Source organism: Ahaetulla prasina, chromosome 2 (assembly GCF_028640845.1).
Source record: "Ahaetulla prasina isolate Xishuangbanna chromosome 2, ASM2864084v1, whole genome shotgun sequence".
In the NCBI taxonomy this organism is placed as follows: domain Eukaryota; kingdom Metazoa; phylum Chordata; class Lepidosauria; order Squamata; family Colubridae; genus Ahaetulla; species Ahaetulla prasina.
Genome location: NC_080540.1, coordinates 264,006,586 through 264,033,742, shown reverse-complemented (window position 1 = coordinate 264,033,742; position 27,157 = coordinate 264,006,586). Strand labels below are relative to the sequence as shown.

The following is a 27,157-nucleotide window of genomic DNA, read 5'->3' as shown; positions in this document are numbered from 1 at the left end:
GCCAGAAGGCAAGAGCAGCTGAAGCAAAAAGGATGACTCAGGAGTAAGGCCAGAAGATGATTGATCACTCCCATAAGGCTTAAAAGAGCAGTAACGAACTGTTGGGTTCTTTGTAGAAAAGCAACGTTGATTCCATTGCTTCTTGTCAACGTCTCTTGAAGTTTGTGGGGGTTTTGCCAAAAAAAAGCCTTTGTCAGGTTGCCAAAGACAACAAAGGTTGCTGATAAAGCCGAAGGACTGTTTATGAAGGATATTTATTTATTTAGTCACACAGTATATATAAGCATAAGCATGAAATAATTATACAATATATAAGCATATATATGAGTATGAGTATGTAATAACTATATTAATTGGATATAACGAAAGGAAACAATAGGACAGGAACGGTAGGCACGATTGTGCACTTATGCACGCCCCTTACAGACCTCTTAGGAATGGGGTAAGGTTAATGGTAGATAGTTTTTGGATGAAGCTTTGGGGATTTTGGGAAGAGACCACAGAGTCAGGTAGTGTTAGGGTTAGGGTTAGGGTTAGTTTTGTTTCTTTTGGACTACACTGACAATGAATTAATTCTAATGTTCTAATAAAATAAGTTTGTTCAGGACTGAATTGTGTTGGTAACCACTACTTGGGCCTCAGTCACAACAGTCATTTCTGCTCCTTAACTCTATATAATCATGTCTTGTATAGATTAAACAGTGCATGATTTAAGATGCTAAATTGATGGTAAATATGGAGTAAAAGCAAAGTGCTTTGAATTCAAACTCAAATGACCAAAACAGTACTATTTTGCTTGAAACTGGAAATTTTCCATGTTCATTTCCCCCAAATGTTAAAGTATGAACCATTTTTTAAAGCAATGTCCTACAGGTGCAGCCACCCAATGTAAACAGATGCTGAAACAGTCCAAACATTTGATCAAACTTTCATGTGCATTTGTGTTACTTCACTGGCGATATTAAATGATTAAGTTTAGGTTGAAAACAAAGCATTGAGCAAGACTTGGAATCAGAGAGTCAAGTCTATCTGCAACTAAATGAATTAGAGGAGTCCCAAATGAAGCTAACTGATTTACTCCATTTAGAATAAAAATGATCATGCACATTATGGAGCGTGCAGATGACATTTCCTGAGTCTAAAATTAAATAACCGCCCAGTTGTTCCAGCATAATGCTGGAGCCTAAAGGTTGGGCCTGAGAGGTTTTCTTGCATTGGTGGTGCAGTAAAATGTTCAGTTTCAAAATATTGGATCTCCTCTCATTCCTTATTGAAAAAGATACAAAATGGAATCTTTTGTAAATTGTACCGCTATTTTTAAGCTTCTCAATTACACATCTTGATCTAAACCATGAGCTTTATGTGCCAGTATGTGACTATTCTGAAAGCACACCATTAGAATTACAGAAAACAGATACCTTACTTCAGAAATTAAACGGCTCTTTATACAAAGACAGGACAGAATGCTCTAGACACTCTTGTTCATCACAAAGGGAAAATGCCACATACCCAATATAAGCATCTATATTTATACCATGGCATCATTAGAATTCCACCTGACAATTAGTCCAATGGATATGGACAGCACTAGTTTTGATGAAAATGCAGAACAGAATAACAGAGACACATTTGGGTAATATTTTTAGAACATACTAATGCTTCCAAAATGAGATGATGGATGAGCATCAACATATTATTTCTGTAACTTGTTTTCATATATGCTGATCAATATTTACACATGCAGAGTTATCCAAATAAATGTATTATATTTGGATATTATACAAATATCCAAATTTATGGGATGATTGGATTTTGAGGTAAGGAACATCACTGAGACTTGACAAATAGGAGACAATGACAAAGATCTTCCAAAAGATAATAATATAACATTATAGGTTTAGAATTAAAACTTAAAATAATTCTGTGTAACTTAAAGGTTGGAATATTTGATATTTATTAAAATGACAGAAGCAGTTTTAGCCTACATAAATAAAAATAATTTTTCATAAGTCTACATTCTATGTTGGTCAGACCAAAATTCTGAGCCCTAATTTTTTAAAAAAATACAACTAAATTTACGTAAGATCAATTCACAAAATAGAAACAGGTGATATAAAAAGAAAAATCCACTATCTAACTATTACCGTAAGTAGCCCTCATGCCATTAAAGTATGCACTCTGCGTAATATTGAAAGGATTAAGAAGCAACATCTTGAAGGAAATGCTTTCTTTCGGGATTGAAGTTTTACCTATTTTGAAGGCCAACATATAAATATTAATAAATTAGATATATCTTTCTCTTAGTCATTGTTTTATGTGAACTATACTCAAAAATCATTCTCAGCCAACTTTCCCTGAAAGAGGCCACATTAAGGTCATATTTAGTTGTAAGTAAACAGCATAGGGGAAATTGCAAGGTGCAGAAAATTAGGGAGAGCACAATAAATTTTAGCCTGAAGGTACCTGACAAGGCAGTTAGTTCTAGTTTCAGAATTCTTATAGTGAAGGCTTCTTATTGAATTTTAAAGTCTGGAACTATGTCTACAAGTCCAGATTGCTGCTACTGATGCTGGATCAATTGTGGATTTTGGAAATATTTGATATATACATGTATTTCACAGTCATACCACTTCTTAATTTTTTCTGCTTTTCCTTTTCAGTAAATCTTAAAAACTATAGTTTTCAATCTGAGAACAAATTACCTGGTTATTGGTAGTAGTAAAATGTGTTATTTAAAAATGTGAATAAAAATAATGACCAAAGGGTACAAGTGTGATGTTGTATGTATCTGATTTGGTCACAAGTATATCTAGCCTTTCAAAATTTAGTTAGTCACTAACCACAATACCATAATTCAAAATATGTTCCAATATCTCAGGGGTTGCCACAAGGAAGAGGGAGTCGGGCTGTTCTCCAAAGCACCTGAAGGTAGAACAAGAAGCAATGGGTGGAAACTGATCAAGGAAAGAAGCAACTTAGAACTAAGGAGAAATTTCCTGACAGTTAGAACAATTAATAAGTGGAACGACTTGCCTGCAGAAGTTGTGAATGCTCCAACACTGGAAATTTTTAAGAAAATGTTGGATGACCATCTGACTGAGATGGTGTAGGGTTTCCTGCCTGGGCAGGGGGTTGGACTAGAAGGCCTCCAAGGTCCCTTCCAACTCTGTTGTTATATTATATTAGATTAAAAATATGTGAGGTCAGAACAGTATGTCTAGGACCATCATATATAGGGATAATGGAATTGGCTAGTGAAAGCCTTTACACCACTTATATTACCCCTGGAAGTAAAGTGGCAACCAATGCTGTTCATAAAATAGTGGTGTCACATGGGAGTACTGAAGTCTATTGAATTTTTTTCCATGGTTCAGGTATTATACATTTATGCATTCTCTAACCATTAAGCTAGAAGTCTGTCAAAAGTGATACAGGTAATCTGATACAATTTATGACAAGTCCATGCCAGATTTTTTTAATTGTAGCATGCCTATGCACCTGCTCACAAATATGCTATTAAATAATCTGTTAGAGATCCTTACAGAGTATAGTAATCAAGATGGGTTGTAATTTCTTGGGCCCCTCCTTCTTTATCTTTTGAATATAGGCATGATATTGGTTCCTCTGGTATTTCAGGACTTCATCAGATCTCTAGGATTCTCAAAGTTTTTTAAGAAGCTATTCTACAATGACCTCACTAAGTTCCTTTCTGTAACCTAGGATGTAATACATCTAGTCTTGCAAACTTGAATTCATCTAAATTAACTTAGTTACCTATACCTATGCTGCAATTCCCACTTCACTTCACTGATGTGTTAACTAATAGGAATCCTATTTACCTTTTAAGAGAAGATGGACAAAATAGAAAATTTCTGCCTCTCATCACCATCAATGTATCCCTTTCTCTACACCAGGGGGGTCAAACTGGTGGACTGTGAGCCGGATGCATCACATGCAGGCCACGCCCACCCCAGCTCTGCGAATGGGAAAAACGTCACGTGACAGCAACATGACACCGCGAGTTTGACACCCATGCTCTACACAATGGATCCTCTTTGCTATCCTTTTTTTCTAATGCAAATAAACAACATAATGTCCTTCTGACATTTAGCCTATCCCAGTTCCTACAGTTTCTGAAGATTACAGTACTTTGTATTCTTTAGTAATGTGTCCCTCCTTCTATTTCAGATACAGATATTCCTCAGTTAACAATAGTAAAACGAAGCAGAATTTTTGTTGCTAACTGATACAGTTCTAAAGCACATCATGTTGTTGCATTACTTAGCAATGACAATCCCTGCAGTTCCTATTGCTGTCTTGAAGCGAGGATCACTGGTCATTAAGCCTTGCAACTTCTTGCCAGAAGCAAAGTCAGTGGGGAAACCAGCAGGAAATTCCAGGTCTCAGATAGCTCATAAATAGGCTGGCACACAGGTCAAGCCACTGCTGCTGGATGTGGAAAGTTCATTGACTGAATAAACAAACACCCAGATTGCAATCATTTGACCATGGGGGTGCTGAGAGAACCAATCTTCAAGGACTAGACCGTAGGTACAACTTGTTTACACAGTTGTAATTTTGAATGGTTTCTGGATAAGGGGTCCTTAACTAAGAATTACCTGTATATGCCTTTTTTTTCTGTTTAGCATCTTAGAGATCTTTTGTGTATATTCACACTGGCCTCCTTAGTCTCTGTAGTTTGTTTCCTACTTGTAAGAAGGAAGAACCCTTCCTACATGAGGTAGGAGACTCCAGTAGCTCCTTTCATACACTTCCTCATCCATCTTGAAAATTTTTATTCTTAGTTTTTCAAACCATTTAATCTGATTTATCTTTCATCAGAGTTAATCAAAGCCCACTTTTCTAAGTCTAATATATAGGTTTGACTTTTCCCAATTCTTCCCCTCTGGACACCATAAACTCAAGGACATCCAGGGTACCAGTCATCCTTACTTCTTCAAGCAATTCCTCATTCTTTGTAAGGATTAGGTTTCAACAGCAGAGCTCCTGGTTTTGCTTTTATCAGCAAAAAGGACAAGAATTTCTTATATCTCTGTCTCTTGTCTGAGCTAGATTCCCAGAAGATGTTAAGATAATTGAAATTATGCATTACATGGTTCTTTGAAAGATAAGTCATCTGATGCTTGAAAGAGCTCATCTCCATCTTTCACACACCCAGGTAGTCTGTAATAAAGTCTAACAACAGTAATGTTTTATTTCCCTTTTTAATTCTTACCCAAATCTTTCCAGCAGCAACAATTTGAATAAGCCTTTTACAGTGCTACAGTATGTGTCAATTGCCAATATGAACTTACAGTAATATCTAAAATATTTATTATTTATTTATTGAATTTATTTACCACCCATTTCATAGAGCTAAATTATAATTACATATAAAATTTATAATTATATATTGTAGAATATTATATATCTATATACATACACATACACACACACACATATATCTAGTATCTATTTATCTAAATATCTATGCACTTCTCTTTCTAGGTCAAGATTTCTCATTTTCCTCATTTATTTCCCATATTCTATTCATAGATGTAAAAACACTAAATTTTAAATGGCATTAACTTTTGCCTTTGTTGTACTTTCTTGTGAAATTGGGTCTCCACACTGGCCTCTGCTTCTCCCTTTGTGCTCCAGTTTTTGGGGTCTGCCTTTGACTGCATATTCAACCATTTAAGAAATTTGTCCATCGCTGGCTGAAGTGTGCAGCAGATGGTGTGATTATGTGAAGAATTAAATGTAGGTATTTTATAAAATATGGAGAAAATGGACTACAAGGATTCCTTTTATTTGATAAAGACTGTTATTTCCTCAAAATCTTTAAGTCAAATTGAATGTATTTAGTTGACTGCCAATCAAAATTATCACCAGAGATGACTTCCAGTTTTGAGCTCAAGTTATCGAATATGATAATATCTACCAATCATTGGAAGACTAGGTTATGTCAAGGAAAAAATATATCTGTGGTCACTAAAAATCCAGATCAAATTAATGGCACAAAATAGTAGAACTGTTTTGATTCTTAATATATAAGCTGCATTTATCTTGAAGCTATGTTTCAAATTCTATGGATTTTTCCAATACCTGTTTAAAGTAATTTAAATCACATGTAAATTATTAATTCAATGTTGTTCCATGCGGAGAAATTGTTTTATCTACTTTGTTGCTTAATTTCATTGACTATCTCCTCATGGTAGTAAGAGAAATAAAAGCACTGCTTAATTTTTCCCCGAAGCTATGCTTTTCATCAGCGTCTGTAATGATCTTTCAAAGAACAGATGGAGACCAAAAAATAGACCAAACAGTTTAGTCTTTAACTATACAGAAATGGATCCAACCTGTTGACTGTTTGACTTAAACTTCAGATTTCTTCAAAATATTTTCCAGAGATTTCTAGAATTAAAGCAATCTCTCATGCCTTAAACTGACATTAATGGACATTATTAATTTGTGTAATTAAAAGGTAAGACAATTCATTTATTGAAAAATTTTAAGACCTCATTTTTGTGTTTTTTGAGAATTAGAATGGGTTTTCCTTTCCTGTGCTACAAAATTTTACAAAGACCAATCATGGTTACCATAAAGGTGGCCCATAAGACCGGTTCACAGAGAAGATGTTTCAGTAACAACAGATCACTACGATCAGTAAGGAAAAGTTCTCCTTTTCTTTCAATGCTTTTTATGATTGCAGGAGAAAAGGATCAGATAAAGTAGGTCAGCCTAGCACAAATAAACAAGGTGAAGTAGCTGCAGAGTAAGTGGGCGACTTGAAGGTATATGCAAATTCAAATCTCTAGGGAACATCTTCACCAAGCATTAATGCATGTTTAAATATTCTTAATTTCTTCAACATTTTTTGCAATGGAATTCCAATAAATATTATATTTATGGCATCAAAGATATACTAAATGCTTAAATTTGGAAATACTGCAACGGAAGCTTCCCGTTCCTGATTATTAAATCTATTCAAAAGTTTGCTTTGTTGAGAGGCAACATTTCCATAGTTCTGCCTTGGCATACAAGTTGCAGTATGCTTACCTGTTTAATAACCCCTTTGGGATCTCATGCATTTGGTAGTGAGAGAAAATCCACAGGATCCTATAAATAGTTGGTACAAAATATACAATAGTCTCAACTGCAGTTAGCTTTAGGCATCAGTAGTAGATGGAATGACTAAGTTAAGCAGCATTGTCTGGATTTTCCTTAACAGCTCCAGGGCACAGTCTCATTATGCAGAAATATCTTCTCTCTCAATTAACTGCTGTGCTTGTCCATGTTCCTCCTGTGTGTTCTGTGAACAGGCAAAGGCAGTGCCCCTACTCTGTGAATCATGATAGCTGGTCAGTATAGACGTAATGCCCACCTCTGCCAACCTACCTGATGTCATTCTCCTGATTTTTATCCTCAATGAATTATCTCCCCTCCCAACCCTGGTTAATCAGTGATTTTTTTATTATTCCATTTTTAAAAATTCTGTTAAATTTATTTTTGTTGCTCTTATTATTGTTCTTTCAATTTTATTTTTACAACCTATTTTGGATTTCTTTTGCACACTAAAACTCATTGGATATATTCAAATAAAAAAAGCAAGACATTATTTGAGGTGGGACGATACCATTCCTACTAGTCCCAGAATTTCGAAAAATAACTGGAAGGCACTAAATTGAGAAAGGTTGCCCCAGAAAATTATCTAGAAATCTTGCTGTTATCGTGTTCCTAGAACATATTAATCTCTCCTACCAGAGAGAGTCTATTGCTATCTGTTGCAAAGGGTAAGCTAGCTCTTGCTTCATCCCTGTTCTATATGCAAGATCCTTCTGAAGTGACCAGGATCAAAACAGCCCACCATGTTCAACCACTCCCTATAACAGAAAATAGAATAGAATTCTTTTATTGGCCAAGTGTGATTGGACACACAAGGAATTTGTCTTTGATGCACATGCTCTCAGTGTACATAAAGAAAAAATAAAATATATTCCTCAAGAATCATAAGACACAACACTTAGAGATAGTCATAGCATACTAATAAGCAATCAAATCATACTAGGAAACAATAAAAGCATGAATTGTAAAGATACAAGCAACATGTGGGAATATAATAGCCATAAGTGGGAAGAGATAGGTAGTAGTAAGGATGAGAAGAAGAATAGTAATAAAGTCTTAGTAGTTAATTTGACAGTGTTGTGGGAATTAGTTGTTTAGCAGAGTGATGGCATTGAGGAAGAAACTGTAGATGTACATGTATAAATATGTACGTGTATAAAAACGTAAATGAATAAATCTTGAACTTTTTTCTCAATATCAAACTGGGGGGAAGTAGTACGTAGAGGGATTGGCATTTGATCTGAAGAAGTAACAAATCTACCTTCCAGTCAGGGACTCTCCAGATTGTCCTTTCTTATTATTTTCTGGGACACTACATGCAATTGTTACCAGCGATTAGGAATAATTAACTTAAGATGTGCATAGCAAGTGAAGAAGTCCCTATCCTCATGCTCACAGGTGATTACAGGGAAATAATCAAAATTAATCCTAATCTCTTCTGAAAATGCTATTGGAAATCAGTAGTTGCAAGTTCCCAGCATTTTGAATTAGGAGGAGCCAGTGAAAGCATAAACAGTTGTTTTTCTTAACACCCCCCCTTCCAATACTTAATAATAGCTTTGCTGTGGGTCAAGTAAAAACGAGAAAAGATGGAGGAAGAGCTAGTAACCACCCAGCCGCCCATCTCCCAACTACCTGGAAGCATTTTTAAAAAGTACATATTATAGTTTCTAGCTAGATCTAAGCCATTTTCAAACTTCATCTTTCTTTTGCCACCATTTCCCTCAAATCAAATTCAGTGATGCTGGTGGACAGGCATGAGTCTGACCCCCTTTACTAGAGCTGTACAATATCAGAATAAAAAATGGACAAAGGAGCTTTAGATCCAGTACAGGTGCCTTATCTGTATTTTAAAGAAACAACACCTTTTCCTGGGTTTGAAAAGTAGTTGCACAAGCTAAGGAAAATTACACATTTGCCTCAGGAAGTGTTAATAATAAGACAACCGAATGGCAACGTGTAGTCACACCCTGTCATTGCCTCTGTAATGCTTCTTGAACTCATGTGTGTATTTCTTTTATGCTGTACAGCAGGGGTGTCAAACTCACAGGGTCATGGCAGCATCACGTGACATAGCGGGACTGTTTCCCCCTTCGCTAAACTGGGCATGGCTTGGCTAGCACATGATGCATCCAGCCCGAGCGCTGGGATTTTGACAGGCCAAAAGTGCTGATTGTTTGAGACACAGAGAAGGTGGACTCCAGTGATCAGAGGCAATAGATGGCAAGCAACCCTTTTACAACATGGCAGTCTTCATTGTGCACTGCATGCCAGGCTGAGCACTGGAAAAGTAAGAAAAGAGTTAACTGTTTGCAAAGGTTTTGAAAGTTCTATTTTTAAATTGTTGTAAAATATGTTTTCATTGGTTCAGCCAACTTTTCTAAAACTTCCTTGCTGGAGAATTTGAAAACTGTTACGTTGTCCACTAAGTGTTGTATCTTTTTATTCTTGATTAATGTATTTTATTCTCCTTATGTACACTGAGCATATACACCAAAGACAAATTCCTTGTGTGTCCAATCACACTTGGCCAATAAAGAACTCTATTCTATTCTGTTCTGTTCTGCTCTATTCACTATTCATTCATGCCATGCCTAAAACAGATTCAAAGATACTATTGCAGTAAAGCCATCCAAATTGGCCAAGTTAATGACCTTTACCACTCCTGCTCTATTCTTCATTGTCAGTGAAGCACCTTCATTGTTTTGAATGTTCCCCATTATAATTTATTTTTTTGATTGAATCTTTAAATGATTCAAATTCAGCTAAGTTGCCATTGGACCTTTAATCACAACATTAAGTTGAAATATGTCTGACATAATTATCAAATTTCCAATCTGAAATCCCATACAAATGGCCAAACACCTCAACCTGCCAAACATTGAGAATTTTATCATAAAATGAAATAGTAGACAAACAGTACCAAGGTTAATGGCAATGCTCTTATCGTTATTCTATTTGTCTTTTCCCAACAAAACAGTGTCTTTCATGATGCCTTTGCAGAAGAAACAAAGAGCTTATTTTTGCAGTCAGGAATGTTCATCTTAATTAATCCAACAATTTCCATGACATGCTAAAAATTCAATAATGTGGTTTCTGATAGCTAATTACTAGCTTTTTTATGCAACTTTTATGCAATTGTAAAAGCAGCTTTAGCCTGCTTGGACAGTAAAATAACTGCTCTTCCACAATTGAATATAAGTATATTAAAACTACAGAGACCTTTCAATGGAAAGAAGTTACTCATGTAGAACTTTCAGGTTACAAGTTTTAATACATTATTCATAAAAACCTGTTTAACAAAGACTAAAACAAAATTCAGGAGGTCAGATATGTCTACCTTGTTTATTACTTCCTGGACCCTTTGATAGGAACATTCTTTTACTAAAAGAAAACTTAATTTGGTTATAATAGTGACCTCACAAAGTTAATAGATGCAAAGTTACATTTTCTCTCCAACTTTTTTTTAGGATAATACTTCCCAATTGTATTTATATCATTATATTTAGAATTCCTATTGTCTTCTGCTATCACCAGCTCACACTTTGCTCTTAATTTAACTCCAGCACTAGAATAGAATTTTAGAATAGAATTTTATTGGCCAAGTGTGATTGGACACACAAGGAATTTGTCTTGGTGCATATGCTCTCAGTGTACATAAAAGAAAAGATACGTTCATCAAGGTACATTTACAACACAATTGATGATCAATATATCAATATAAATCACCCTAATTACCAAACAAAACCAGTAAGTAGAGATTATCTTGTACAGATTATCTGGCAGAGAATTATTTGGAGTAAACTTGTCATAGAAAGGAACTGCATAATTTAAGGAAATAATTTGATTTTTATTGACGGCCAGGTAGCTTTTGATATCATTTTTAGAAATACTTCAAAAAAAATTAACAGTATTTTCTTAACAATATGTAATGTACAAATGCACATATCAAGTAGAATTATCTAAATAACTAGTCTCTAGCCAGAAATGCACAATAGGTAAATACTTGCAATCTGAAAGTATAAATTTACACAAGCACATTTTGGTGTTTGCTTACATTGCTTTCATGTTTTCTGTTATATAAACTTCAACTACAGAACCAACTTACAGAACACACAAAATAACAGCATGAAGTATCTTCTATTGCCTAGCAAAAATTAACACAATTGATATGGCTTTGCAACAACAGGAGTCTTTTTTGCACAAGTTTCTGTACACTATACAATTGCTTCTGTACACAGCAGGTATAAAAAGTTATATACATCCATTATGGCTGGTGCTTTACCAATAACCAATGTTAGTAAAGATTGAAGTATCTAGTTTCTTCTAGAATACAACATTGAATTCTCATGGAACACTGTTTACTACACTGGTATTATATAATGATGGTTATGTAATTTCTGTAACACTTGCAGAGTAGAAAAGCTTATAAGTGCTACTACAACTACCTTTTAGCCTTCCTACCGTTATTAGTAAAGTGCTGCCTGTCATGCAAAAATATACTGTAGATTAATATATAGTTTTTCTTCCTGGCTTAACACACAGCAATAGGGTTACTTTTGTCATAAAAATATAAAAGGAAGAAATACTTTATCTCCCATTTTTTATCATTATTGATTTCAACATATCACCTACTTTGTGTCTGAATATTTGTCACTCATTATGCAAAATGAGTATTACATACATTGCGGCAAGCAATGAGTCGAGAACCAAATTTACGCAACATTCATTACCCAAAAAAAACATATTGTCTAAATGCTTTCTTCATTTAGTCCCAATTGAATGAACAAGGACATTCAAATGAAATGAAAAATTTCGGGGGTGCCAACAATTTTGGCCATGACTGTATATCAAAGTTTATAAATTGCCCCATTCATAGGCAGAGGAAGTGCTTGGTTTTTTAATAGCTCACTTTTACTGGAATTATCTGTTTAGTATAGATTTTTGAGATCCTAGATTGAAAATAAGAAAGTTGACATAAATAACTGCTAAATATTTTAAAACTGCCCTTGGCTAATTTTGGTTCTGGTCTGTATTTGGATGAGAGAACTTCAGGAAATGAAAGGATTGTAGGCTAGACTGCGAAATAAGAACAGATGTCTCCCAGAAAGTGTCAATGGCAAATCACTTCTATGCTACTGTTTTAAAACTATATAGATGTGTCCATGAAACCACCAAGAGCTGAGCTGCACTTCACAGAAGCATTAGAATAGAAATGCCTTGATTTCAGCAGCTACACCTATTTCTAGGATTTGATTCCACCAGCAGAAACAGTCTGAATAGAGTTGTGTCTGTAATATTTTTAATGTCAGTAATAGAAGAATGATTCAACTTCTCTTATATTTATTACAATTCTCATCATCCACCTCCCCCACTGTTGCATAATCAATTAATTTTCCAAAGCAATTCAGCTGTGGAGTGAGACAGTGAAATGCATAAGAAAGGTAAAATCAACAAAATCTCCACTACACTCAAGCACCAGAAATAATCCACTGAATACAAAGACTTCTGCAGATCAAAATAGCCTTTATACACACTAAAATTTAAAATTGCAGTTGAAATCATCATCTAGTTTAAATCAATTTGTTTTTTAAGCCGCAGTGGCACAGTGGTTAGAATACAGTACTGCAGGCTACTTCTGCTGACAGCCGGCTATTTGGCAGATCGAATCTCATGAGCATTTAATATAACAACAGAGTTGGAAGGGACCTTGGAGGCCTTCTAGTCCAACCCCCTGCCCAGGCAGGAAACCCTTCACCATCTCAGTCAGATGGTTATCCAACATTTTCTTAAAAATTCCAGTGTTCGAGCATTCACAACTTCTGCAGGCAAGTCGTTCCACTTATTAATTGTTCTAACTAACCAGGTTCAAGGTTGACTCAGCCTTCCATCCTTCTGAGGGCGGTAAAATGAGGACCCAGATTGTTGGGGGCAATATGCTGACTCTGTAAACTGCTTAGAGATGGCTGTAAAAGCTCTGTGAAGTGGTATATTAAGTCTAAGTGCGATTGCTATTGTTTGCTCAGCCTGAGCTAATCTGTGGCATATTTGTATTTAGATATAAGATATTGTACACACAGAGTGCTAATATGAATCAAAAATAAGAGCATACTATGGTAATGTCAAATGTCCTTTTCAATCTACCTTACAGAACAAGGTTTCCTGGTGTCTCCCATCTAAGTACAACCGAGATTCAATTCTGCTTAGCTTTTCAGTATTAGCCAAGGCCAGTTAGGTTGTATCATCTAGACTAGCTGATTAATAAATAGTGAAAAGACAGCCCACTTATTTCTTTTTTATAATTTATTTTTATCACATCAAACCCATGAACAAGAGAAAATTGCATACATGACAGAATAAAATAAGAGTGTTTTTTAAAGAATACAGGAAAAAGAAAAAAATGGAAAATGATCACACAGACAAGCATCTCCAAGGCATTTGACTAGATTGCTTTAAAAAGAGAGAGCAAGAAAGCCCTCTGTGATGCTCACTTGTTAGGAACAAACACGTACCCTGCAATTCAAATGTAAAGACCACATACATCAGTAGTCTATTGTAAAATAGTAGTAGTTTTCCCTTGTTGTAAAGGAAATACTTGTGCATCCCCCCCCCCCCGGTGTGGAAAAAGTCCGCAATACTTGATGCGTTATAAATATTAAAGGTGTAATAAGACAAAACATATGCATCCTTATCTATAACAATTGGCTTCAAATCTTGTTAACAGTTATGTGTATTTCAGCCCACAATATACAGACAAGTCCGAACCATGCAAATTAGTGCTCAAACATTGCAAGTGCATCTCCCAAAAAAAGTTGATTGCAATCAACTATTAAACATTCTGTGTCAAATAAACATGAAATAAAGTTTTCTATTATAAGAACTTCATTTTAAGATAAAAATAAATTTCACATTCTTTAAAGCAACTTCTTGGTTTAAACAGACAGGACATACTCCTGAAATCAAAGAATGTAAAAACAGTTTCTGGGCCTTTTGGCTGAGATCAAGTCTAATAGGAACAGCTAATATTAATTTAATAAACTTCCTTCAATTTTTTAATCAGCAGTGATTGTAGGTTTAGCATTGTTAATTAATGCTGCAAAACCTGTATCAGCTTTGAATAACTTCAGAAACAGCAATGGAATAATGGTCAAAGAACTCAAACAACAAGAGCTAAAGCTGAATTAAACAGGGAAGTAGTAGTCTTGTGTAAACTTGGCTTAAAATTCTACCACTGGTTTTGTAGAAAGAACTAAGTTGATCCAAAGTGATGATAATGTGAAATTTACAATGGACCTACTTAAAAAACAAAGCTACTTCAACTTGGATGTTCACCTTTCATGATACTCCAAGTAAGCAAAGAGACAATAAAAGATTACAGGAATGCTATTTTATTATATCCTACAACAAAAATCAAAGCAGGGGGATTCTGAGATTCTTTCTCATACCTTTTACTTTCTCAGAACTGAATTGCCTCTTATTTTATCTTAACTAGTGCTACATACCCTCTTCAAGATTAACCCTCTATGAGGCTTTTTATGCAGAAAAAGGGTCAAATGTGTATCTGTGATCAATATTTTCCTTATGCATTTTATGGCATAAAGTGCAGGTACTGAAATAATATTACCAGGCAAACATGTTTCCAAATGTTTGCCAGAATTGCAATGGAGTGAAATGGAAAATCATATCCACCTTTCTCAACAAGTAATTTTACTTTACAGTGAAAATCTTGAGATGATCCTGCCACAGAACTTAATATCCTATGAATTTATTTGAAACAATATGAAGGAATAAAAATGCTTTAAATTAATTTCAGAGTTAAATTCATCTTACACTTTTATCACAAATACACAAAGGAATCTAGACTATCTCATATAATAGAAATAGAAAATATAATTTTACACTGTGCAATGTGTTTTATCTTTTCTACTAGATTTATCTTCCCACTATCATCTTGAATAAAATAAAATTAAAAAATTTTTGGCAATATATTCCTGTTAAGTTCCTTTTCAGCAGATATCTACACCAATAGCTACTAATTATGTACCATCAAGTTGATGTCAACTCTTAGACAGAGAGATTTTCTCCATGATGAACTGTCCCTAACTTGGTCTTTCAGATCTGCCACTATAACTTTGTTTACCCCACTTGCCGCTAATTATTTTTCTTCTCTTCCAGCACTAGAGCGTTCTCTAGAAAACTACTGTGTCTTCACATCATATGTCCAAAGGATAATTTGAGCTAGCTCAGCTATACCTGAAGTAAGAAGAGTTGTTTTGTTTAATGATCCATGTTTATTTTCTTACTATCCATGGTTTTCTCAGAAGTCTGTCCAACACCAAAATTGAAAAGCTTAAATATTTTTATATTGCTTCTTCAAATTCCAACATTAGCTATACTCTTTTAATAGATAATTTTTGTCATATCTAAGTAATGCCACTTTATTGACTGTATTTTAGTGCATGCTTCCAAGAAAATCTATTTACATGATGACTAAGAGCTGACACTGACTTGATGGCCCATAATCAACTGATGATTATATGTGTGGCTTTTTTTTAAGGAACTCAAAGCAATGTAATGTGGAGAGACAGGGTCTCCCTTCAAAGCAATGTAATGGGAAAAGGGGGGGGGATCTCCTTTCATTTTATAGCCACAACCCTATGAGGTAGATTGGGGAGTCTATCTTTCTCCATATATTGTTATTTGGCGAGTTTCAGGGCCAACTGCGGTGGGGGGGGGAAGGGGGGTCTGAAACTTTCTCTCAATTGAATAGCTTAGCACTGTTCTTAATAGAATGATCAATATAAGTAGGATTATTTCTTTTGATTTCAAAATTCTTTTATTTCATGTCATCTATTTTAAAAGATACTTTCAATCTATTTAAACAAATAATTTATACCAATATCTTACCAGTGTGGTAGAATATTTAAAAAGTAGAAAAATATCAATTGGAGAATGACATGGTTCTGTAGAATGTTATTCTGTGTTAACATATTGTTCCAATTAAAGCTGTATTTATAGATTGTTCATCCTTATGAATATACTTTATAAAATTATTTCCCAATACTTAGCACAAAAATATTTCCTATCAACTGCAACTAGCTTTTCTAAAACCCAACTGAGTGTTTGACCCACATTTAGTCAAGAAGCAATTTATCATAAATCACAGAAATGGAAAATATTTTGATAAAATATTTAACATATTCAAATGCCATATATTTTCTTACACTAGAACAAGATTAAAACAAGATATTTAAACTGGAAAGCAATAGTTGCTGCAATGTTCCCATGTAAGAGAGTCATTAAAATTCATCACCAAAGGATGGTATAATTCTTCAGAAACATTTCAGTACTTTAAGGCATTGTGAATTTACTATAATGCAATTTTACAAAAAAAAAAATAATTATGAAAAATGTTGTAACAAACACTTTTATTTCAAACTTAGGAAACAGCTGTATTTGCTGTTGATAGATATCAAAGGAGTTACAACCTAATTTCATTAAATATAGGTTGCAATTAACCAATATTTTAAAAATAAAATTTGCACAAGAAATATTGTATGTGGCAATCCAGAATGATTGCTATGTAGCATTCCATGAATACTTAAGTTTCAGTATGGATTATATTTTTCTTTCTTGTTCTCACATAATTTAATCCATTTGTCCAGGTAATAATGGTTTTCAGTCACTGGTTACAACCTATTTTCCACAAGGCTTTTTTCAACATTAAACTTTCTTTCATTTGCCATTTCTCCATGTTTTATGCTTCCAGCTCATGTATACTTCTTTTAGAAGAAAGTCTTGATATTCCTTTTAATAGATTAAGCTATGTATGTATGCCTTTTCCACCAAATATGTAAGAAAATTCTTGTACAAAAGTAATTTGATAATTAAGAAATCAACAAAAGAATATAAACACACTTAAGTAAAGGGTGTGTTAAAAAATCTCAAAGTACCAAATCAAATTACCATTGCAATAACAATGTTTTGTTTCTTACAGAAGAATAAACAGTGATGTGCAGAAATGTCACAAAATACTGTCATTTTGAGACAAAAATAGTTCAGACAGAAAATTGTTAAATAGCAAATGCAGTTACAAAATTATATATGCATTATTTCTACCACTTTCTCCCTCTTGCTGCAGTTCTTTACCATTTGAATATACCAATCTACAACACCAACTTTTCAGAAAGGGTAGATGAAAATTTGATTGGGAAGAGAGACAGGAAAGCCCCAATCATGCATGTCTGAAGATTCAGGGTTTTTTAAAAGTGTATCCTTCAGAAGTCCATGAAATCTATCCACAGTTCAATCTACTATCAATCAAATGAACTGCACTTAATTTTGGTTAAAAAAAACTTTAATGTTTGGAAAGGAGCACAAACTTCAAAATTTAAAATTTGTATTCTGGCAATTGTTTTTAAAAATTATATGCTACTTTTCTGAGCACTCTACAAATCTGGAGTGTTAAAAGGTTTCTGCAAAGCTGGCCATCAACCTCAAGTGTATATATAGTTTTTCTCATATAAAGAGCAATAGGAAAATAAGCGTGTTGACAATGCTTAAACCTAACCAACAGTATTGATAATATATTAGTCTGATTGGGCACAAATTAGGAACATTTAAGACTTAATTTTGAAATGGTAGTCAAATCTGCTGTTATATTAGATTGGAAACAAAACTTATAAAATGTTAAGTATAATATTGGCAAGGAGTCAGTTTGAGTAGTTTGTATAAGTACTTTTAATGTTGAGTACTTGGATAAAGAATTCCATTCAAATTTTCGAAGCTGTCTGCATATTTTTTTACTTTTTCAGACATGCACTCCTCTTTGTATCCATTCAGATAATGTGACCTAATTTTAATTTTTGAGGGGATATATCTCAACTTAAGGTTGTAGGAAATAACAAAAGGACCATGGATGTGATTCACTTTATATCAAGGAATTATAGGTCATGATTCACCATTTGGACAAATATTTGGAACTGTCCTGCTCATCTACCATTAGTATATATACCCATTCATTTCTGCTGAGAGAATATGGTCTTAAATGTTTTTTTAAAGATGGCTAATCTATTCTTTTATATTATGATTACAATAGTCAGATGGAAGGATAGTTATCCCCAAAGAGAATGGAAAGACAACTTATATAAGTGAAATTATAGCTTTTCACTTCACAAAATATTGTGATTCATTGGCTGCCCTGATCAAAAGAAATGATTGTGTAAAATTGATGATACAGAACTCCAAACCCATGGATGACTTCACCCAATGGTTCTATGTAGTTACAAAAAAATGTCAGCCAAAGGTGTTGGCTGTCACCTTTGGCTATATAAGGCATAGGGCCTGATTACTTGAGGGATCACCTGTCTCTCACAACAGCTGCCCAGCCAATTTGATCCTGCATGCTGGCATGCTTTGGGTTCCTTTAATTAAATTTTTTTTTATTTGCATTTATACCCCGCCCTTCTCCGAAGACTCAGGGCGGCTTACACTATGTTAAATAATCTCATATCTCAGAATCCCTGAAGTGTACTTTCTCTGTAGTCCGATCTACTGTCTAGAATGAAGCCTCACACTCCACCCTCAGACCTATACAGCCCGACTCTGTGTTGTTGTTTGGAACTATGAAGATGTGGGTCTTCGCCTTTGGCAAGGGAGAGCTTCCACTTCATCATATTTGCCATCTTTTACCTTTATTTTTTATTTATTTTATTGCAATTTATTTTATTGTTGTGAGCCACCCAGAGTCATTGATAGTCAGGTGGCATACAGGTTTAATCAATTATTATTACAAAGCTTGAAACTATTTGCGCTGGGATAGTCCTTACCATTATAATTAACAAAATTTGCCCATCTTGCAGTATACATTTCACTGCTGATGTTTTCAAATAGTGTTTATTGAATTATACTTGTTAAAATTAGTGATTATTGATTAGTGTCAAACATCATCGACTAGTGCTATAACAATGGCATTTGTTAAATTATGGAATCATAAAAGCTAAATAAATTTCTAGTTAATTATTAGCACCAATACTAAACATTCAATGATTCATATGGCCATTTATTATTTTTAAAATGATTGAGACCAAAACAATATAGTTATATTACTCTTATAATACGAATTTTTAGAATTTCTTGACACATTATATTATGTGGTATAATAAGATGCATGAACATATTATACCACTTTACGTAATTTAATATGTGAATGTGCAGGAGCAAAAGTACATGTAGTAAGCTTTCAAACAACTCATGAGCTTACTACCTGAAGATTATATACACTATTCATTTTAAATATATGGGTGCTCAGAGACACATGCTGTAACATCTGAGAAACTTACGTTCTTGAACTTTCACACAAGTGATGCAGTACTAATATGAAAACACCTCCTGCAGGACAATTCTTCTGTATTCCATGCACTTACAACAAACTCTATTCAGAATGTTTCCTGTACTGTAATATACAGTATTTCATTTGTCCTGTGGAATTAGTTTGCTTTTCAAAAGAAAAGTCATCCAAGTTTCTGACTCCTTATATGGCTCAATTAAAAGTTCACCTTTAAGCAGTCACCATTAATATTATCTTTTTATTTTAACACCACTAAGATCAGTCAATCAATGACTGAATACATCATGCTCCCAGGGCAGGATGGAACTCATGAAAACAAAAGATACTTAAACAAAATTCAAAGTAACCCTCTCCTAATTCTGATTATAAATTTGGGCAATAGTATTATGAATCATGTTTTTTTCTATTACACACTACATTGCTTGTGATCATAGAAGAGGTATTAAAGTAATGAAACTTTATTATGTTATTTCTTCTAATATTCTTCTGTTCTGTTGGGGACACAGGCTTCTTTGAATGGTTGCTTTCTAAAATCATGCTACTGTCAAGTATTGATGGTAGAACAGCCCAAAAAGGCTTGTGGAAAAAAGACAAGCAGCAATCCACCAAGTGAGAAATGAAAGGAGTCCTCTGAACAACAGTGGAGTGAAAATGTTCTTCAGGCTAGCCAGAGCCATGGTTAGCTGTATTACGGTTACCTTCATCTTCCTATCATCAGATGACGATTCAGAGCTTACTGAACTGCTCTGTGGACTGTCCTCTGGGGGTAATTCTGGATAAATGCCCCACGAATAGTTACCTACAAAAAATAATTAAGGCAAGAACATTGCTAAGTTTTAAAATAATTTTTAATCACATGCTTCTAAGAACAAAATTGCATGCTTATTAAGAAAGGCAAACAACATTTTGAATAGAATAAAGACAACCATTTGAAACCTGAGACACCTGAGTTCAAATTTTCTCGATATTAAATCATGCTTCATTTTTCAAAAGATGAAATATTAATTTGGAAATATTTGAAAATAAAAAGTTAAAAAAATTTCCAGAAAAGATAAGCATTTCTCAACAATTTAAGTTTTTACAACAATTATTTATGTTACTAGCAAGGGAAATGGAAATAAAAAATGAATTATCTAAAAAAAATGAGTTTGCAAATACTGTAAACCAGGGAAGTGGCTAGCATATAAATTACAAGAAGAAAAATATGATACTGAAATTACAAAAGAGAGATACTATATTGATGACAATGTGGCATGCAAAAAGACACATTGTATAAAAAAGTGATATCTATCTAGAAAAAAATTGATGAATATCTAACGAAACAAAATTTACCAAGGATTACAAAGATAGATAGAGACACATCTATAAGACACATCTATAAGAATAAGGAAAGTATCTAAAGCTATAAAAATATTAAGGTAGGAAAGGTTCCTGTACCAGATGAATTATCAGTTTCTTATAAATGTTTTGATAAAATATCTTTACAACTTTCACAAAATATGATGAATTCTATCCTAGAGGGAGGAAAGATTGCAGACAATTGAAGAGGTCAATATAGTATTAATAGCTAAAGAAGGACAACATTTGACTTTAAGATTTTTGCATGCACAAATATGGAAAGATTCCGTGTTACCCACAATGGAAAAAAGGCTTGATGAAGATCACAGAAACTGCTGAAATCACTAAATTGATTTCTTTAATCAGAGAGAATATCTGTGTTTATTACTGATTGGTGCCCCTTTATAGTTTTTTGCAAAAAAAAATGAACTTATGATTTATGGTTTTAATGATTAGACAGGACAGATTAATGAAAAAAGATAGTTATGTGGTAACCGAAGAGTAGCAGGTAAATTTATGATTGCACTTATAAGTACTGTAAAGAAGATTGAAAGCTATTTCTACCTGTACCATCTTTTTTATATATTTTCCTTTCTTGCACTTTTATTTATCTCTTCTCTATATTAGTTTGTCTTACTTTTTATTTCCTATTTAAGAACCTTTAATAACAATTATATATATGAAATATGCCCTATAGCCAGCAGCATTTCTGTTTCCAGTTGCACAGGGATACTCATGGCACATGTTGGTTCAGAAATTAAAAGATGACTGGTGGGATGGAAATAGAGAAATGAATAACCAAGAAATTAACTTTTTTTCATCTACCTCTGTCCTACTTGCAAAATGAACACCCTGCAAATGATTTTTTTACCTAATATAATTTTTCCAGTAACTGCCCATAATCATTTTATTTCATTTATTGAATATTTCTTACCTAAAGTTTTTAATAGAAGAGTCATGTGCAGCAACATAACCAGTGGTGCCACATATTGAAGAGCAATAATACAAAGATAATAAAACACTCTGGCCACCTGAAGTCAACAAAAATATTGCACAATTAGGGGTGCAAGACAATATTATCAGGTAAGTTATCATAGCCAACAACACACACAGTTAATGGTATAACCACATTAAACACTTTTATTTATTTATTTATTTATTTGTTTATTTATTTGATTTTTATACCGCCCTTCTCCTGAAGGACTCAGGGCGGTGTACAGGCAACATAAAACATACAATATACAAATTAAAATGCAATTTAAAAAACTTATTTTAAAATTGGCCTGAAAAAAATTAAAATATGCCATGAACTAAAAACCCCATTTAAAATTAATCAAATTTACAAAATTTAAGATTAAAATTCAATTCAAGCCAGCCCCGTGCGAGTAAAAAGGTGTGTCTTCAGTTCGCGATGAAATGTCCGAAGGTCAGGTATTTGGCGTAAGCTCGGGGGAAGCTCGTTCCAGAGTGTGGGAGCCCCCACAGAGAAGGCCCTTCCCCTGGGGGCCGCCAGCCGACATTGTTTGGCGGACGGCACCATGGAATGAGTTGACAATCAACCATCCAAGATCCTGATACTTATCTACTGGAAAGGAAGCAAAGCTTACATTTTTCACTTCCTGCCCTGTCAGCCCACAGTGCATCAATAATTGTTCTCTCAAGAACTAAAGAACTAAAATGTGTACTCAAACTGTAGTTAGCAGAATGAATAAACAGAAACCAATGCCACTTTAATCCAAGCAGTCTCCCACTTTCTTTTCAATCCCCTCTTCATTAAGCACGCATTTCTAATCCTGAAAAAACTAAAAAGTTTTTTTCTGATTCCTCTTTTGACTGAATCCAATCCCACAGTTTTTGTAGCAATGCTGTTACAAAAATGATCTTATTCTGTAATCTGAAAAGTGAGTGAGTGATTTACATTAAGAATATATTTGCTGCTTGTGAACACACGGCCCATTTCTGGCTTCCGGGGGGTGAGGAAGGCCGTTTTTGCCTCCCCAGGCTCCTAGAAAGCCTCTGGAGCCTGGGGAGAGCGAAAAACGGGCCTTCTGGTCCCACCAGAAGTCAACAAACAGGCTGTTTCTGGCCTCCGGACGGTCTCCAAGGGGGTTGGGAAGGCTGTTTTTGCCCTTCCCCAGGCTCCTAGAAAGCCTCTGGAGCCTGGGGAGAACGAAAAACAGGCCTTTCCCACCCACCCCCAGAGGCCCTCCGGAGGCTGGAAACAGCCTGTTTCCCAACTTCTGGTGGGCCCGGAAGGCCCAAAAATCAACTGGCCGGAATGCCAAGGAAAGAAATTAAGAGTTAAGGAGGTACTTTCAATATTTAAAAAATCTTTCCAACTTCTCCCAAAACATTTATTTTGACTCTAAAAGGGATAATATTTCAAGAATGCTCTTATATTTGCTGTTTCTTATTTAAAATGGAATTTCATGCCAGACTAACTTACACTTAAAAGTAACTAAAATAATATTGTTGTGGTTTCTAGAAAAACACATCAAATTCTCCCTTAGTCTAATCATGCTCATTAATTAAAACGTAAATGGCTTAATATATATTTGTGATTATTGTAACCTTAGGCTTACCATTTTCTGCAATTCAACAGTACTTATTCTTCCAACTTCTTTTTTCATTTGATCCACACATTTCTGTGCTAAATTCAGATAGGCTTGGAGATGGCTGCGCATCATGGCTAACCTCAAAGCACATAGGAGAATTATAATCCACAATCTTAGAGTATCGAATGTAGCTTCTGACATTCTGTAGATTAAAGAATGAACACAGAAATTTTCTAAATATCATTCCACACACTGCCCCAACCCCCCAACCCCAAGCAAACATGCGACCACTGTTGCAGTAATACTGGGGAGAAGATGGAAATGGCAGATGGGAACGTGTTCCTGTGAGAAAGAATAAATGAGAGGAGAGAAATGTGGATGTATGAAAAGAAATCAAAGAAAGGAGAACTACTTGTGCCTCTATGAAGGATTGAATGGATAAAAAGAAAAATAGAGAAGATTGCTTTCCCCTCAGAAAGACTGAAAACATTTGTTCTAAAAACTAAGGTTATTCTATTCTAATTCTTATTCTAAGAAATAAGAAAATATCCACAAAAATATTACATTTTAAACATATACTTATTATATGGTTTAAAAATAAAGATTTCCAAAGCAGCTTACAAAGGCACATTTTCTTTTCCTAATGGTGGGTTCATAATATAATCCTTGGTAATTGGCTTTACCCATAATAATACCATAAGCAGAGGTGCCAGGAAGTTTATATGTAGCAGAGTTCTGGAAGAGACAGAAAGCAAAATAAACACATTGTATTATTACAGAAAAGGGTATTTTTAAACTATTCTAGAAATAAATACTAATCTTACTGATTTCTGCTACATTCTATGTTGATTTATTTATGGTTTCTAAAGAGCTTGCGAAAACCTTGGAATTCCTTGCAAGCTTATCAAGTAGTCTTGCTTAAAGTAAATAATACAAATTAACTCCCCAAACCTAATTTGTTTGCCATTACCAAATATTCCCTAATAGATACAACTGCAGGAAAGTTTGGAAGCTTGTCACTTTGAACAAGGGAATGCTGTGAATGATTACATGTATAGTACTCAATTTATGACCACATCCGAGTCCAAAATTCAAATGAATTTAAGATGCTGGGAATGACATTTAAACCCTACACAGCAGATTATTTGAGGGACTAACCTAAATTATATCTAGCCATCCTAATAGGTTTGGCAGGAATGGTACATTAGGGTCCCATACTTTAAGGAGTATCATCTGGATAAGGCAGGAGAACAGCAGTTTCTGCCATGGCACCCAGCCTTTGGAACATCATTCTCCCCCAAGATCAGATTAATCAAAATTAACACACTAATGGATAATAGGAGAGGAGAGAAAAATAGGACTGTATTCAGATAGCTAAAATGTAGAGAGGTGAACGGATGAAAATCTGGATGGAACTCATCAGTTTAGTCCTCAACATTTTAGGTATCCGAATATAGTCCTATTTTATTCTATACTCTTAATTCATTAGTGTGTTTCCTTTGAAAATTCGTTATGAATTTGTAACTGCATTTTAATAAGATTTTAAATTCACTGAATTTTAGAAAACACATTCTGAAATTTGGCATAAAAAGCAGAGCCATGTTATAAGAATAATACTACTGAGAGTGGAGGATATACTTTAAGTTGAAATCTATACACTTTTAACTTACTGGGTGATTTTTTCGGTTGTTAAACTCAAAGCATCAAGATGCATCTGAGCCAGCCTCAAACCAGGGAACGTCAAAAAAGCTCCAATAAGTGAACAGAGGATAGCCAGGAACAGTTTGAAGGTTAGCTTAGAAACAGGACCCCTAAAAGACAAAGAGTAACAGTTAGCTTTTTTAACATTTTAAAATAGTGTTTTTTCTACTAACAATACAGGTGATTGAAAGAGAAGCAAAACAAACAAAAAACTCCACCCAAGGAACATTCTAACTTTTAAGAAGTCTATGGTTATAATTGAAAACTGGAAATATTACACAAACTTATGGTTACAATGTAACAAAAGGTCATATATGCACACAGTCTTTAAACACTGGCTCCCATCTAACAAGCTGTGTCTGTCCCCTGTCTACATTTCACCTAAATGTAACAGAATTTTCTTCTTGGCCACAAATTGATCCTGCAATCATGAAGAGGCTTCTATTTATGCTCAGCTTTATGCAAAGTATTCAGCTTTAAAGTCTTTCATGGCATGGGACTAAGTTATCTGAAGGACTACCTCTGCCTCATTTTACCTGCTCACCTCACCAGATCCAGTAGGGAAGGTATGTTATAGGTTCAATTCCCTACATTTAGTGGCCCTACACAGGTAGTTTTTTTGCAGTGGCACCTGCTTTGTGGAATATTCTCCCCTTTAAGGTGAAGTTGGCCACATCTCTTCTGAGCCTCTAAAAGTCCCTTAAGATGTCCCCCCAGGGGACAGTGAGGTGGTAACATCTTTTCATCTACTTTTTAACTCAGTTTTTGTATTTTAATTGTTAATATTGTGATGATTAAATATTTCTTGTTTTAACTTGTAAGCCACCCAGTTGCTTGTTCTGCAAGATGGGTGTCTACATATATTAGATAATAGTCAGATGATAGGTAAGACAGACAGACAGACACACACACACACACACTCAAATAATACTATTTTAGATCTTACACTGAAAAGAGACAGGGGTAGGGGCTCCCCATCAGATTTTTCCTCATTATGTGTCTTACATATCCTCTGATGAAAATAATCAAGAGAGATTTTACTGACAATAGCACTTAGACTTATATACCGCTTCATAGTGCTTTTACAGTCCTCTCAAAGCGGTTTACAGAGTCAGCATATTGCCCCCAACAACTTGGGTCTTCATTTTACCCACCTCAGAAGGATGAAAGGCTGAGTCAACCTTGAGCCGGTGAGATTTGATCTGCTGAACTGCAGCTAGCAGTCAGCTTAAGTAGCCTGCAGTACAATCAAATACAAAGGTCCCTCTTATTGTGTGCTGTGCATGGATACAGGTGTATTGGCTTTTGCTAGGAACTAAAAAAGTTGTGGAGTACTGGTGCTTATCTAACACAAGAACATATTAATGTGCCAAAGAACAAGAACCAGGAGCCTTAAAAGATTGGATCAGAAACTGAATCATTCTTAGTGGGCATAAAATACTGGCAGAATTTGAGAGGGAATAAAATAAAATGGGCCAGATAATAGAAAAGAATATGTGGGGGGGGGGGAGGCAAGAGTAATTGACAGATTCTCTAATCTAAACTATTTTGCACTGTGATATTTAGCTGAACATCCAATTAATAATAATTTTATTACTTATTTATGTTATTTCTAATTTGGCCAATAATTTAAATTGTTTGCATTATACATGTCATTATAAAATGCACAATTATTAATTTTTATATAAAAATACATTTATGTCTCCATGTAAGCATACAATGACAGGATTCCTGCATTTAAGACAGAAGCAAACAAAAATTATTGTTCTGAACAGAATGTACGTTTTTGACATACTTTCAGATATTGCAGATGTGATTCTGAATTAAAGGATCCACAATTCTGAAAAATGTTACAAGGAGAAGTTTTTGATGATAATATATTTTCATCTTTAATATTGTGTTTTATACTTACTGGGATTCCAACCCTTGTTTTTCAAAAAATTGCACTGCACTTTCTGAAAAATTGGAAAAACCTGTAGATAGAATGTAGACAGAGTATTAGGTTACTCATGTGGAAAAAATAGAATAGTTTTATATAGTTAAAGCAGAAATATCAATTCAGCTATGCTTAATGTAGAACATCAAT

At 34.4% G+C, this 27,157-nt stretch overlaps 1 protein-coding gene across 4 annotated transcripts in view; it reads right to left on the bottom strand.

Moving 5' to 3' along the window:
* Positions 1 to 235: 235 nt before the first annotated feature.
* Positions 236 to 27,157, bottom strand: part of TMEM161B (transmembrane protein 161B) — a 64,135-nt gene continuing 37,213 nt past the window's right edge. For 2 of the 4 annotated variants that reach the window (XM_058168446.1, XM_058168447.1), the window contains 6 exons: positions 26,984 to 27,044; positions 25,041 to 25,181; positions 23,992 to 24,105; positions 23,398 to 23,572; positions 21,750 to 21,846; positions 236 to 20,276 (listed from right to left, as the gene is read on the bottom strand). In XM_058168446.1, the coding sequence (XP_058024429.1) occupies positions 20,011 to 20,276; positions 21,750 to 21,846; positions 23,398 to 23,572; positions 23,992 to 24,105; positions 25,041 to 25,181; positions 26,984 to 27,044 (854 nt within the window). In that variant the 3' untranslated portion in view covers positions 236 to 20,010. Of the gene's footprint in view, positions 20,277 to 21,749; positions 21,847 to 21,876; positions 22,401 to 23,397; positions 23,573 to 23,991; positions 24,106 to 25,040; positions 25,182 to 26,983; positions 27,045 to 27,157 lie in introns of those variants that run through there. The other 2 variants (XM_058168449.1, XM_058168448.1) reach the window with 2 other exon arrangements.